At 37.9% G+C, this 16,564-nt stretch overlaps 1 protein-coding gene across 1 annotated transcript in view; it reads left to right on the plus strand.

The window, feature by feature from the left end:
* The window catches only part of hcrtr2 (hypocretin (orexin) receptor 2), an 84,918-nt gene that overhangs the window by 39,912 nt on the left and 28,442 nt on the right, over positions 1–16,564 (plus strand). Inside the window, exon 2 of the mRNA XM_036573391.1 lies at positions 5,658–5,836. Within this exon, the coding sequence (XP_036429284.1) occupies positions 5,658–5,836 (179 nt within the window). The remainder of the gene's footprint in view (positions 1–5,657; positions 5,837–16,564) is intronic.

A 16,564-nucleotide genomic window follows, 5' to 3' on the forward strand; every position in this document is an offset into this window, starting at 1 on the left:
CCATAAAATCCTTCACAAACATTGTACAGACAAATACCATGACATAACGTTAGAGCGAACAGCCACACAGCAGTAATGTAACTAACATTAGTTAGGCTGTAGGTTAACAAACTGTCGCTATAGTAGCTGTGAAGCTAACCAGTTTCAATCACAAACATTAGCAAACACGAAACAATACTGATCTACTGGTTCTGTGAAACAGCAAAAGTAAGTTAATGTTACCCACCTGTGAAGCAGAAACAGAGCAGCCTCCTCATCCATTTTCATGCCTTTCAACTCTCAATGAAGCTGAAGTCAGATTTTTTTTTCACCAGCTTTAAATGGTGCAGCTGTTGCATTGAGGATGTTTCTCGGCCGTCTCTCCTTCTTGACAATGCGTGAAGCTCAGCATGTATCCCTTCCCCTCCCCTCATCCTGTACACAAGCACAAACGCCCCCACTTGCTGATTGGCTGAAATTATGTTCGGTCTGAGACACTTTGTTTATTTCCCATCTACAGAGCCAGGGCCACTACCAATACCAATACACATACAGAATGGACAGCTAGCAGACTGTGAGGAGATCTTTGCTGAATTTGGCCAAAAGTGTGTTGGATTGAAAGTGTATACAATAGTAGTAGTAGTACCCTATTTTCGTACTGTGTAGAAACAAAAAACATAATAATTCTCTGTATCCGCATTGTTTTGATTATAACATATTCATAGCTATATGTCAGATTAGTGTACTGATTCACAAACAAAAAATATATATATATATATATATATACAAGAACGGAAAGAACGGAAAGTTTATAATATTAGTTCTGAGCAAACTGATTGATATTTTACTGTGTGAGCTCTGGAGAAAAGCCTTCTTTTCTCTGCCATTATGCAAATGAATCCTCACTAAGTCTGTAACTACATTGTACGCTTCTTTAGAGATCGGCGATAGTCTGCACCAAATGAGCTTAGGCTTATTGGATTTCATTTTCACCGAGCTGCCATATAACACACAGCAGTTCAGACACACTTCAAACTGTACCGCATGCTCTTATTCTGGGGTTTCGAATCAACTGGCTGCTTAATGCACAGCAGCTCATGAATTGATATCAAATCACATGTTCAAAAGTAAGATCTGAGAAGATGTTTGGGTTTGACAGTGGGGCCTGACCATGTAAGGGGTTACAGTTTCAAAACGTATCATTCACTCCCCTGTTAATACAGTTCATATATGGAAACTAAGCAAAAACAGCCTGTATTGAATTATTGTTTTTGTCATGTCACAGAAACCAGATCAAAACATGGGCCTGTTCAGCCTACCGCAGTTTAGCCACGCCTATTCACACTGAAGTTATGTTTAGTGCTTCAGCCTGGACTGAAACACTAAATATAACTTTTTAGAATTAACTTGTTAAGATGTAAAAAAAAACGTCATGAGTGGTTTGGTCTGAAATGTTCTGTTCTAGAGAAACTTACCGAGTCAGAATTGTTCACAGTGGTGGTGATAGGAACCAGACGTCCACCTCTAAAAGCTCCCTCACAGAAAGTAACTCCTTATAATGGTTATGAATTCACTGCCTGATGCCTGAGACAATGTTTAATGATAGTTTTGAGTAGATTTTGGCCTATAGATTTGGCTGTATAGTAAATAAAATGTCTATGTTTGTGTTGTAGACATGCCGGCCCCTGGTTCCTATCACCACCACTGTAAAGAAACCTGTAAAGAGTCTTCTGTGACACATCAAACAACTCTGAATGACTTTACACCTCAACCACAAGTTTTGGTAACACATTATTTGGATGGTCCACTTTAGATGCTTTGTCGATAATTCATTTTATTTTCAAGGTACATTCAACTAAATATCTCATTTTCTTTAACTCTAAACCTGGCTTTGATCCTAATCCTAACCTTAATCTCAACCCATAACCTAAACTCAACCCTCACCCTGGTTCTAGCCCTAACCCTGGCCCAAATCCTAACCTTAACCCCACCACTGCTTAGAATCAACTGAGTTTCAACAGACAACAATGTGAACATCTGTAGATAATCTAAAGGGGACTGTAGTGGACTATCCAAATGAAGTGATACCGATTTATTTTAGTAATTGGTGGAATTTTCTTTAAGTCAAGTCAGGCTTTATTGTCATTTCAGCTCTATACAAGTAAACAATGAAACGAACAACATTCCTCCAGGACTGTGGTGCAACACAGGAACAATACAGTATACACAGTGCAGACAATACAGTACAATAAATAAATATGAAAGACTTACAATAAATACAAAACAGAGCACAGGCAGTACACAGAACTGAGAGTATGTGGAGCTGTGCAAAGGAGGATGGAACATACTATGACATATTATGAGCTTAGCAGACAGCCTAGCATATATGAGCATGTCAGTCACTGAGGTAGCAGCCAGAGCAGCAATATACAGTATTTGGTTGATACAGTAATTCTAGCAGCTAAGTAAAAATGTGCAAAAATGCAAGAATTCAGATCTGCAGTCATATCAAATGAAGTATTCAGTGAAATGTAGTACTTATGTGTAAATACAGTGTTACAGACATAATTTGGAACTGCAAGAAGTGGGGAGTGAGTTAGTCCCGTATTGTTATGTATATGTGTGTCCGTGTGGGTGTCCTTCAATTCAGCCTGTGGACGTTGAGGAATCTGACGGCTTGTGGAAAGAAACTGTTGCACAGTCTGGCTGTGAGGGTCCGGAAGCTGCCTTCCAAATGGCAGAAGAGAGAACAGTTCATGTGAGGGGTGTGTGGGGTCAGTCACAACACTAGTGGCTTTTCGGATGCAGCGTGTGGTGTAAATGTCCGTGGTGGAGGGGAGAGAGACCCTTTTAAGTAAAAGCCCACAGCAAAGTGCTGGAGCTCTGAGCCAAAACACTGTTAATCGCAAAGCCTCTCCTGCCATTTGTGGTGTCCTCCATGGGTCGTGCTGCTGTGAGGAGCGTAGGGGGTGTGGCCATGCAAAGCGGCTCTCAGGATGTGACACCGCTGGGTAAAAAGGACACTCGTTGTTGCTGATGTTGGTGTCATTATTGGAGTAGCTGTAGTGCAATTGTGACAGAGGAGGGTGAGTTTACAGAGTGTTGGAAGTGTCTACGCTCCTCATGTGTCGTGCTACCGCCTCCCTGTGTTTTGCTTTGGGGTATCACTGGGTTCTTCTGTCTGCACTGATGATACACATGATTTGTATTCGCTGTAATACCAGGAACCAAGCTCTAAATATGAAAAAATAAATAAATAAATAAATACATTAATTAATTATCAATGTTTATAGGATAAGATCTGATATGTTCACTAATACAGCAACATCATAATGTAATATGTGGCATAATACACATAACATAAAGAGTTACAAAACCTACAGTAATGAAACATTAATAGTGGTGAAACAGCCTATTATCCCACCAGCCACCTTCAAATAGACTTAATAACATAATTTTAAGTTCATTCCAGTTATCCTGTATGGCATTGGCATATTAAAATGCTTTCATGCTACATTTGCAGAAGGAAGCGGAACAAGCTAATCTGTGTGTGTCTAGCTGTCAGAAAAGGTTAAATGTAAGGGTAATTTCAGCAAATTGAATATTAAATTATACACATGCTTATTTCCCTCACAGCTTAGAAAGCAGCAGAAAAGTTCCTCAAATCAGACAAACTCCATCCGTCTTTCAGTGTGAAGCAGTGGATTTGAAGTCAACACTGTGCAGACTGGAGATTTCCATCTTCTAAAAGCTCTGAATCTGAACATCTGCTAATTATCAGTCGTCCGTAAGCTGATTCACACTTTTTCAGTCTGGCACATTAAAATGCTTCAAGTTCAACACATTTTTCTGCTTTTTGTTTGTTATAAACTGAGACAGTAGACTCATTAGTAATGTGCTAGACGAGCACCTGCTTATTATCTCACAGTCTGTGAATCTCCTCTTGCCTTTCTAACCAACATATCTACACTGCATTACAGGGGAATTCTGATGACTTTTACAAATGTCTGCATAATTAAGTCCTTAATATGTAAAGAGAGTCATTCAGAGTGGTTTGGTGTGAAATGCTCTGTTCTAGAGTCAGCATTGTTCACAGTGGTGGTGATAGGAACCAGACAGTGCCAACACGGTGCCTCTGAAAGCCATTTCATAAAAAATTATTATACAGAATTGGTTACAAGTGTGCTCACCAATGCCTGAGACACTGTTTTATGATAATTTTAGGAACATTTTGGCCTGAAGTGTATTTTATTATGGTGGAGAGGCAGAAGCAGAGAAAATAGTCACCAAAGAAAACTTTATTTTTCCCCTGTAGTTAACTTAAAATGGCTATGGGCTAAAAATAGTAATAATAAAAATAATTTTACATGATCATTTCCCACCCTCTCTTTATCTCTTGCATGTAAATGAGCTCTGTTCTAATTGGCTATCCTGTATTGGGTCTCATTCATAAAGCAGTCTGGGCTGAAAGCACTCTTTATAACATCAGTGTGAATGGGCGGGGCTAAACTCCAACTATGGAATAGGTAGACATAAGTAAATTAATGGATATAAGATAGTATAAGTACATGTGTGACATCACAAAAAGAGTGATTTCAAATTGGGCTGTTTTTGCTGCTTAGGTTACTTATATGGACTGTATGGGAGTGAATGCTTTGAAACTTTAACAATATTTACATACTACATCAAACTTTTTTTCCAAAAATTGAGAAAAGTATGTCTTTTCTCACTGTAAAAGAGAATCTGCGAGAAACGCTGCACTGTAAAAAATGGCTCGTCAGATCTGCCTAAAAACATTACTTCTTGTGGTAACAAGTAAATTAACTAGCTTTATTCAACCTAAATAAAACTCTGAATGAATAATTCTTTCAATCAAAGTATATTGAGTTGAATAAAACTAGTACAATTTCTTGTTACCACATGAAGTAATTTTTTTAAGTAGATCTGATGAGCCACTTTTTACAGTGTAAACAGATACCAGATAAAACCCACTAATTAACAGTAAAAGTATCTTTTCTCACTGATGGTAAAAATCTGTAAAATTACAGTCATTTCATTTCTAAGAAACGTTGCCTTTTACTGTAATTCAACACTTTCACTAGTTCAACTAGGCATTTTGACATGCAGTATATTATTATGGTAAAATACTGAATATCAAAAAGATTAGCTGAATTAGTGAAACTGTTTAATGACAATTAAACAGCCATTAAAATAAACATGAATATCCATGAAATAAAGATGATCATTTGTTTTTTTGAATTTACAATTTGTTTCTATAAATGAACAACAGCAGTTCTGTGCAAAAAAACTAATATATATATATATATATATATATATATATATATATATATAGTGTGTGTGTGTTAGTTTTTATATATATATATATAAATTTTCATTTTTCTACATTATTAGAGCTCACCAGCTGCCCTTTACATTGTGTGAAAATTTCATATTGAATGTTCCAACAGAAATTTCTTGGAATAAAAACTATTTTACATTAACTTATATTAAAAGTAAAGCCTTTTTTATTTGCCCTCTCCTGCAAAGCTGCCATTTTGGAGATGCTTGTTTTATTGGACGGCGGCGATATTCTAGAAAACTAGAATTCTAGAAAGTCTCTTGAATCTTAAAGCCTTTGTATCTGTGAACTGTCTAAGTGAAAAATGTTCTGTTTTCAGTTTGTTTTGCAGTGTGGAAGAACCATCACATGCGCACAGTGACCAACTACTTTATCGTGAACCTCTCCTTTGCTGACATCCTGGTCACTCTCACCTGCCTTCCTGCGAGCCTGGTGGTGGACATCACGGAAACGTGGTTCTTCGGAGAAACGCTCTGTCGAATACTACCTTATTTACAGGTAAGCGTTTCTGAAGAGCAGATAAACTATTATCTCAGTGATCTTCAGTGAAAATAAATAAAAGGAATTCATATTCAGCTGTCAGGTTATTTCAGAGCAACACTATGTAGCATTTGGGGATTTGGAGACCTCTCTGGTGGAAATGTGTAATTGCATGCAAAGTGAGGAAGAACATTTTGTAATGTTGGCTGTGCTTCGGACCCCCAGAGGTGGATGAATCTGACTTGTGTAAGTGAAAGAGGGCGTGTTATATCTTTATCAGTATAATGATGATTTTGAGATCATTTGAGGCCTAAACATGGAGCTGGAGCTTCTTTCTGAGTCTCTGTGTGACTTTAATACATAAAAATGTACGACATGGTCTGAAAAACTCAACCCGACACCTCTGACTTTTAAATGAATATTTCATGCTTTACAGGGTGACTCACAGCAGGGAACGCTCACCAAATTTTAGTGCATTCATTGTTCTTCATACTCTGTAATGCTACTTCCTTCAGTTTTAACACAAAAATTACACTGTGCTGCTTTAAGACACATCTGAAAAGACAAAAGGACGTCTTGAGTCATGAGTTAAGAAGGTTTAAGGTGCAGTCATAGGCTGTCTTAACCATGATAATCCCCCCAGGATGCCTCAAGATGTAAAATTCATATTATTTATTTTTTAATTACAGTGTAGCTACAAATAAATGTAAATTTAGTGCTTTTGAGTAGCTTTTTACAGCAATTAACTCTTCATGAAAACAGGCCAGTACTATTTTTTACAGTTACTACTTTTTAATAAAGTTATCAACTGTCATTTTTTCAACTTTTATTGTAATAGTACAGTATATTTCTGTAATTAAGCCATACTTTTGTTACGTTTCATCATTTATGTCTGAAATTAAAAAAGCAACAGCTGCTTAATTTGAAAATATATAGTCAGTAAAAGTGTGACTTTTATGTAAGTTCACTATTGCTACTGTAAAAAACACAAACTTCATTTAACAGTACACTCTAAGAAACGGTTGTTCTTCGAGGGTTCTTTAGTAAAGAAAATGGTTCTATATAGAACCATTAATGCTCAAAAAACCGCTTTGCATGATTAAAGTGTTTTCTGCATCATGAAAGGGTTCTTCAGAATGATGGACACCATATAGCACCAAAAAGCGTTCTTCTATTTTTATGATGTCAAGCTTGTAACAATAGAAGAACCCTTTTTGGTGCTAAATAGAACCCTTTTCAACAATAGAACCATATACAACACATTCTCCATCAGTCTGAAGAAACTTTCACAGTGCAAACAATCGTTTAATCATGCAAAGCGTTCTTTTGAGTGTTCATGGTTCTATATAGAACCATTTTCTTACTAAAGAACCCTTGAATCATTTGAAATGTGAGTAATTAAATAATAAAATAATACATTTAAAATGACTCAAACAGCAAATTTTAAAAGTCGTACTAAAAGGTCCACGAACAAAAACTGCTTTTATTTCATCATTTATCAACAACTAAAACCAAAATTTAAAACATCATTTTACACTAAAGCACGTCGTTGTTCTTCAGGAATACTTTTTAGAGGAAGTTCTCCAGGCCTCGACTCGACTGAACATCCTTGGGAACATTTGAAAAAGGAGATGTGACATTTCGGCACAGTGTGAGGGTTCTGAGAGACAGCTGGAATAATGAGGGTTCTTCGGTTCTGCAAATTCAAGCTGTGATAAAGGCAAATGGTGGACATATCAAATAATGAGATTTGAACTTTTGGAACAAAGGGAAACTCCACCAATTCTTCAAATTTTCTGCACAATTGAGTGTTTGAGATGTAGAGCCATTCAGAGTGGTTTGATGTGAAATGGTTCATTGTAGGGAAACTCACAGGTAAGATTCTAGAACAGAGCATTTCACATCAAACCGGAATGACTGTTTACATCTTAGCAGTTCAATGATCCAGAAATTTTGCAAAATCAGTGGAATTCCCCTTTAATGAAGACAGATGTAGCAGTAGTGAAGCATCTGAATACATTGAAGAACCTTAACCTCAACCCAAAACCTAATCCTAACCCTCACCCTGGCCCTAATCCTAACCCTAACCTTAAGCTCAACCCAAAACCTAATCCTCACCCTGGCCCTAATCCTAACCCTAACCCTGGCCCTAATCTTAACCTTAACCTCAACCCGAAACCTAATCCTAATCCTAACCCTCACCCTGGCCCTAATCCTAACCCTAACCCTGGCCCTAATCTTAACCTTAACCTCAACCCGAAACCTAATCCTAATCCTAACCCTCACCCTGGCCCTAATCCTAACCCTAACCCTGGCCCTAATCTTAACCTTAACCTCAACCCGAAACCTAATCCTAATCCTAACCCTCACCCTGGCCCTAATCCTAACCCTAACCTCAACCCAAAACCTAATCCTCACCCTGGCCCTAATCCTAATCCTCAATCTGGCCCTAATCCTAACCCTCATATGTGTTTGTGTTACTGAGAGTCTGTTGAGTGTTTGTTTCATCTATAAAGGACACTTAATATAAAGAGTCACAGATAAACCCGACTAATAACATGTACAGTTACGCCTCCTGACCAGTACAGATTAATGTTTACACATCATAATAATTTTATACACAGTATCGTTCAAATTAAACTAAATGTCTGCTTGTAAAAATAAGAAGAAGGTACCAGTCGTACTGCAAGGAAAAAATATCGACTGACTTTATTAAACCCACAGACTTAATAACAGACTGTAATTTTGACATTCATAAAAGTGCAGAGTCCTTAATGTGACAGATTTCTGAGTGAAACAGGATCCTGGAGTGGGAAATGATTGTGGGTGGGACATTTTGGAATTTATTTCTTTTGTGAAAAGCAGGCATTTAGAAAATGTAAAACTGAATGAATCATTAAAAATTAAAAAATGAGGAGAAAAAATAATCTAAAAAATAAAATAAGTGGATTTTGTCATAAATGAAGTACTAAAATATTTTGCTGTGCTTTTTCTGCACTTTCTAAATCATGATTCATGATTCGTTGAAAGCTACATTAACGTTTGGTACATTTTCTTACTCTACACTTTAATTAAAGATTACAGAGAAAGAAAAATTTCAGATTTTGAATGATGCGACACAAAGTACCAAGGAAACAAAACGAAGGTAAAAAGGTTCAAGTTTGATTTTAACTTGACTTGAAACCATAATGAGTGACAAATTAAAAGAAACACAAACATTATTAGTGTTAATTAGTGTTAATTTCCAGCTCTGTTTTCTGATGTCTTTCCCGCAGTTCTGAATGCAGGGGTCACTTTGGTCACTGCTTCTGTTGAGCAGCGTCTGTGGCTGAGGCTGCTGCCGTCTCCACTCCAGTAATGAACCCTCAGAGTCTCTTGTGTCTGGATCCTGATTTGAACTACGTGTTTACACTCAGTAATCAGACGCGTCTCTGGTCAGACTGAAATCTGATTGCTGTTTGGTGTGTAATATGCAAATCAGCCCATATATAACAACAAACTCCCTGTGATGTTTTTTCCATTCTATTCAAAAACATGATTGTCTCCTGAAAAATAATGAACTGACTAATTAATCAGAATAATTAGATTTGCGTTTCTTGAAGGAAAATACAGCGTTTACAAAGAAAGATATCATAAAATAATATTTCAGAAAGAGTCACAGAAATCAAATGAAATGAAATCAAATCAAATGAAAAAGAAAGAAAGGAAGAAAGAAGTGAGGGAAGGAAGAAAAAGGAAAAGTAAGAGAAAGAAAGGAGGTTAGGAAGGAAGAAAAGAAGTAAAAGAAGAAAAAAATGGAGTTAAGTAAGAAAGAGAAAGAAAGAAAGGAGGGTAAAGAAAAAAGTTAAGAGAAAGAAAGGTGGTAAGGAAAGAAGAAAAAGATAAAAGTAAATGAATTCAAACACGTGTGTAACTGACGTGTCTCACACGCCAAACACGGTTTTTGGATGGCAAAAAATGTGATATGCAAAAATGTTACTTTTCCAAAATGGAGAGTAGCTCAGCGTCTCTTTCACAGTGGACAGCACCCTGCATAACGTCACAGTATGTATATGCATGTATGTGTGAGTGTGTGTGTATATATATATATATATATATATATATATATATATATATATATATATATATATATATATATATAATCTATTGTCGGAAGAAAACCTTTTATCTCCAAAATGGTAACTTTACAGGAGAAGGAAAAAACATACTTCACTTTTAATGTATGTCAATGGAACCAGATGTTTTCCCAAGTCATTTTGGGTCATTTCTTTTGGTCCATTCATCATGAAATTTACACACAATATAAAGGGCAACAGGTATTTTCAAATTACACCAAAAACTAGAAAATGACAAAAATGAAGATACAAGGTTTTTTTCCAACAGCAGCGATATATATATATATATATATATATATATATATACTACATATGTAAACTACATCTACAAAGGTCCAAACTATGACATTATGTAGATAGCTGTCCACTGTGGAACAGTACATATACTGTGGAAGTATATATACTGCGCCATGAACAATTGGGCTATATACATATATATATATCTGCCCATTTGTTCATGCCACAAACACAAGGAAATTCCAGATAAAAACGTGTTGCATCCACTGTATATAATTTTGAAAAAACACTGAATGTTCATATAATTTTTTTGCGTTGTTGTTAGTGTGTAACAGCCCTAAACGTTGTAAATATAAAAAATATGACTGAAATTATCTACAAAATGACATTTGAACGGAGTCTGTATGTTAAGCATTGAGGGCTGTGTTAATTTCGTTTAGGAGAGAAAGAAGTAAAAGAATGCCTTGCAAGCTCTGTAATTGGATCACCCAACCGAGATCAACCAAACTGGTGCTAAATTTGAAACCCTTTAAAATCCCAGTCTTATTACACACTAAGGCTTATTATTCAGTAACTACAGGGATTTCAATGCAAACTGGCTGAGCTATTCTTAGATTACAGAAGTGTGTAATAAAACTTTGGGCCTTTGGCCATTTAAGGAGTTAAAACCGCTTATGCTGCCAGTATTCATATAGTGAAAATTGAGAAAATACAGAGACTAACAATTCAGTTAAACAGCACTTTTACATCCTAGCAGGACTGTAAAATGTTATGGATTGGCTCATATTTGTGGGTATGTAGGTTTAATGGGACTTGTCACTGTTGAAGGGGAACCTGGCAGTTCTCCTCACTGCACATTCTCTGGAAATGCCTCTGTTTAGTGGTGGCTTCTCTGGGCTCACGTTCTCCAGGCAAAAGAAGAAGAGGAGTACCATCCAGATTGTTACCAGTGTGGAGTAGTAAAGTCAGCATGTGTCGTGGTATCTGGTGTATTAGTAGGTAACTTGCACATCTCTGAAGGCACCATTAGTGGTTAAAGATATTTAAACATTTTGGAGCACCATGCTCTGCCTGCTAGACGGCATTGCCGAGCAACATTCTGCACATATTATTTACTTGTCATTTTACCAGAGAATGAGAGTGGGCTCCCTCCCCAGACCAGCTGCCAGACCAGACACCATTTAAATTAGCAAACTGCAGATGTGTTGAAACTTTGATGAACATAAGCGGCTACACTGAATGAAAGTGAAGGCCTCAGGGACGAGCATATGGCAAAATAACAAACAAAACTGCAAATGATGACAAAAACTAAAACCTGAAAGCAAAACAAACAAATACAAAGGGCTATCCCATCTCCCTGCTTTGAAACCAGGAGAAACAGTAACCAAAAAAAAAGATCTCATCCCCAACTTTCCAAGTATTCACAAAGAGGTCTGTAGAGTCTAACAAAGCTTGCATGAAAGCGAAGAGTGGTGTGAAGAGAGCCGGGCCAGTCTGGAGAGGTGTTCCTCCAGGTCAAGTCAGAGGGGAGAAAGCCCTGAACGTCTCGCAAGATGGTGGCTCAGCGACCTCTAATACTGCCAGGTGCCCCCGAGTGGCCAATCATGTACCTGCACATAATACAATAATGGAAAAACACATAAAATGGCCGCAGAAGGATACAAAGAAGGGTGATTACAACTGGGGGTCGTAACAACCTCATTTTATTTTTTGATCATTTTAGTTTGATTGTTCCTATTTTTGATTTTGTTTTGTTTTTATTATTTATTTTTTATTTAATTTTACTCTTTACTTTTGTAAAGCTTTTCGAACTGCTTTGTGTATGAAAGGTGAATTATTATTATTATTATTATTATTATTATTATTATTATTATTATTATTATTATATTACAGCAGCATGAATCAGAGAATCTGCTTTAAAAACTGGATCAACTGGTGTCTTCAGTCCCTAAACGATTATTAAGTGTTGTTAAGTATCTCCTTCCCAACTGTTTTGGAATGTGTTTCAGGCATTATAAGCTCCCCGGACAAAAAATTAGTCACCTTGCGTGTTTAAGGTGGTAGTAACTTCAGGCTCCTGCAGATGGCGTTGCGCGGGGATAATCTGGCTATAAATACCTGCAGTGTGTGCGACAGGATTCATAGATTGAGAAAAGGTGGTACAGTGCAGAGAATGTCTCATTCAATGTATGAAAAATGGGTCACAAAGCAGATGTTAATGGTTGACAAAAAGGAGTGAATGCATTTGGGCAGCCAAAGGCCACAGTGTGAAGGGAGTAGCTGAATATGCAGGTGTATTGATGTGTACGGTTATACAGGTCAACCAGCAGTGGCAAAAATCCCAATCTACAGGAAATTCTCGTCAGATTTGTGGCCCTTAGACGAAACTGATGAACAGGGACCGCCGGCGTGTTTCACGGCTTGTAAATAAAAATCGCTTCGCTTCCTGGCAAGAATTCCTTCTAGAAGTCAATGCAGGTCCTTCACAACCAATTTCTGAAAGAACTCTCCGCAGGGAACTGCATACTATGAACAAACGGAGCAGAGTGGCACACAAGAGGCCTTTGCTTATTTCTGCTCATAAAGCTGCCTGGTTACACGACGAGACACAAAAATTGGACTGTTCATGACTTGAAACGTGTTATCTGGTCAGAAGAATCTTGTTTCTGCCTGTATGTGAGTGATGCTCCGGTAGATCTCGGGAAGCCTTCAATGAGGACTGAGTGAAAGGTGTGGTTCAAGCTGGAGGAGCTCTGTGAATTACATGGAAATGTGTCTTTTGGTTGAGGTGACAGTAAATTGGAACCACAGTGCCAACATTGAGCTGCTGGACAACCAGGTTTTTGCCTTTTGCTCATCATCTTACAGAGGAACATAACATTCCTATCCCTGTATTCCAAGATAACAATTCTTGTGTTTGCAGGGCTGGATATGTGACTGATTGGTATGATGAACATCAGGAACATTCGCACATCTGGACTGGCCCACAAAATCCCCAGATTTGAATCCTGTTGAAAATGTGTGGGACTACCTGAAACAACGAGTATAACGCCAGGGAAGCACCCATGAACTTCTGGCCGAACGGCGCAATTCTTTGTTGCAAGAGTGGCTGAACACTGATGTCGCCTATATCCAGAAACTTCCAGTCCATGCAAAAATAATTTGCAGCTGTTATTTGTGCTCGTGGAGGTATTACACACTATTAGGTACGTTTCTGTCACAGGTGGCAATTTCTTTGTCCGGTGAGCTTATTTGAACGAATATTTACCAAAAAAAAGTTCATGAGGACATAACATTGTGTTTTTGTACCGTTTTCAATTTCAGTTTCAATACAGTTTAGGCAGAATTTGCTCTTGAGTTGTTATTAGCATTTCATCTACTGTCCCAATGCTTTAGAATTGAGGTCTGTTTTATGCCCATCCCTTATAGCCAAGCACTAATGTTGATTCCACAGGTCTGTTTTTCACTGCACTGCACAGTTTGATTGTATTTTGCACCATAACATCTGATGGAGCTCACATACGATTTGTTAATTAGATGATCAGATGAATCAGTTACGTTAAGGCAAGGGTACTCGAGGACCAGGATTCACAGACACTGCCACAGGCAGACACTTTTCTTTCCTGCTAACAATCAGCTGTAAGTGCTGCCAAATCAATACTGCCAAGAGCTGTCTACATCTGCCCTCGCCAAGGCCAGTCGAGTTCTGTTTACTATTTTTCTTGACTCCAGTGCCTGCCCAGTCATCCCATCTCCACCTCTACACTTCTGAATCTAGTAATTGTCATTTTTCGAACAGTTTTGGATGAGCAGCAGCAGCTCCTCAGAAAAAGTTGAAAGTGTTTTCATGCCCCCAGAAATATCCATGACAACTGTGATAACTCAGGGCTGGGTTTGGTGTGCATTAGAAGCAGAGATGCTTCCCTTCAGAAAAACATTTTTATGGCCCACTCAATGGTCAAGTTCCTTTTAAGCTCTTTTAAGCAACCGGCGGGGTGACTTTTCTTCCTCGCCCTAAAAGGGACAGTTATCGTCTTGAACAGAGAGCTGGAATTTTAATGAGAACCCTGAAGTGACCCGAACCGAAGGAGCAGATTCTTACTTTTAAATGTTGGTGTGTGCCTGAGAAAAATGGGTATTTTCAGTTGTTCAGAAATGTACGACGTGTATCTGGAGTGATGGGTTGGCCTTTTTAGTGCATATACCTTCTTTCTGTAAGTGATCTGTAGTGGAACATTGTGTTCTTAACCCTTAGAAACCCAGAATTTGGGGATTTTCTTGCTATTTTGGGTCAATTACAATTACAATTATAAAGTATTTATATCACACATGCCATATGTTGTTATTTTCAGGAGACCCTGAAATAGATAGATAGACCCTACACAGATATGCCATTGTTTGACATGTAAATGCTAACAGAAAATTGATATCTTTATGAATTTGGGTCATTTCTGATCAAAAGTTGAAAGCATTTTGTAATTTTTTGCTTATGAAGATCTTGAAAACAAGTTGCGCCTCAGATACCTTTTCAGAAAGTGTTAGTCTGGAGTGTCTGTGAGCTGAAAAAGCAATAATTTTGATTATGATTCATTCTATTGGTTATTATGAGTAAAAATAAACAATTAGCATAAAGCGCAAGACAGACTTTATGTTTAATTACAAATTGAGTTGATATTTTTAATACTCAAAATCAGTGTAAACTGAAAGAAAGAGCTATATATTGTTAATTTTACAATAATAATTTGTCATATTTATAGTCATTTATCTGTTAAAAGGTGTTTTAGGGCCTGTTTGTTATTTTGAGGGAAAGATGGAAAGTTTACTCAGTGTAGTGGATTGGGACAAGGCCATTTGTCTGCTTTTTCATGGCTTTTTCGCCACTCCCCCACTCTCTCAGCTCAGAAACATGCACACACCGCATGGCTAGCCTTCAGCCTCAGTTTTATATAAGTTGTGTGATGGCATTTTGAGTGGTTTTATGTGTATTTAGCTGTAAATTTCTGATTATCTGCACTAAACTCAGAGTCTGAGTCAATCAGAGGGCTGTTTGCAGTCAGTCATTTAAACTGGGCATTTAAATGGACGTAAAAGCAGGATCTGAACGGTGATTTTCTGAACTGGATTACTCACTGAAATCTCCACAGAGTCACACAGGGTAAGTCCTGATGGTCAATGTAATGTGAGAATTGTGTCCTGTTTTAACAAATACGAACCAACACCATGTTTTTATCAACATTACATTGCCAATTTTACTACTCAATGCTTGGCAAAACCCAAACCGTGTAATCAACACAGATCCTTCACATCAGGCATCATCAAACCTCTACAGCATAGCTGAACACAGAGAACACAGATGCAGCACTAATAAGTCTGTGTGCAAGTATAATAGACGTCAAGTCTGACTCTCCTCTCATGCATTAAGACTGACAGACAAAACCAATGAAGCCTTTCAGAATTTGTTCGGCTCTTGTTCAGATTTCCTCAGAGTTTCTGCAGCCGTCTTTCATAAAAGCACCTGGTGTCTACTTAATGGAGGCACTGTTTGATATTTCAAGGTGTACCCCATACTATTATGCTATTTACAGGCCTTTGAGTTGAAGGTAATTGGTCAATTTTCAGGGAGGACGTGCATAAAACCTTGCAAAAAGCCTCAGCGTAGAGCCTGTCATCATTCAGGAATGGCGAAGTCCTTTTCACATAAACACTTGAATTGCTAAATTGAATCTGAACTCCATCTTTCATGGTGATGATGATTAGTATCTGCCTGTTTAACACACTGAGCATAATTCAGAGATATAGTGACTGGATGTGTTGTAAGGCCTAGTCTAGTGCTGTTTTACTGTGGAAGTGAATGGAGTTAGGATGACTGGTGATGCTCATGCCACAGAAAGCTTAACCTAGGGGTCAGCAACATGCAGCTCTGGAGACGCGTGCAGCTCTTTTACTGCCCTGTTGCGGCTCCACAGCAGAATTAGATACTGTTTTCTAGTATACTATGTTTTCCAGTGCGAGTGAATCTGCAGACACACCTCCAAAGTTCAGTCTTAGAAGCTGGTTGATCATTTTCTGAATAATCCAAACACATTCAGTGGTGTTGAGGTCTGGACTCTGGGGTGGTCAGTCCATTGTTCAGCTTCTTTGTTTGATGTGTCCGTCTCCTTTTCTCAGTGAGGTTCTTCTTGACAGCTACACATCCTTTCAGACCCACGGCGCTGAGTCGTCTTCTCACAGTGGAAGGATGGACAGAAACACCTGTGGATGTTTTCAGATCTGAAGCAGCTTGATTTTCTCCTCTCTCTCAGAGATGAAAGCTTTAAGTGCTGTTTATCTGATGGGGGCAGTTTTGGTGTGTACCAGCTCTTCCAGGTCTTCCTCATTTTCTCTGTAGCTTCTA

Source organism: Colossoma macropomum, unplaced genomic scaffold, assembly GCF_904425465.1.
Source record: "Colossoma macropomum unplaced genomic scaffold, Colossoma_macropomum, whole genome shotgun sequence".
NCBI lineage: Eukaryota > Metazoa > Chordata > Actinopteri > Characiformes > Serrasalmidae > Colossoma > Colossoma macropomum.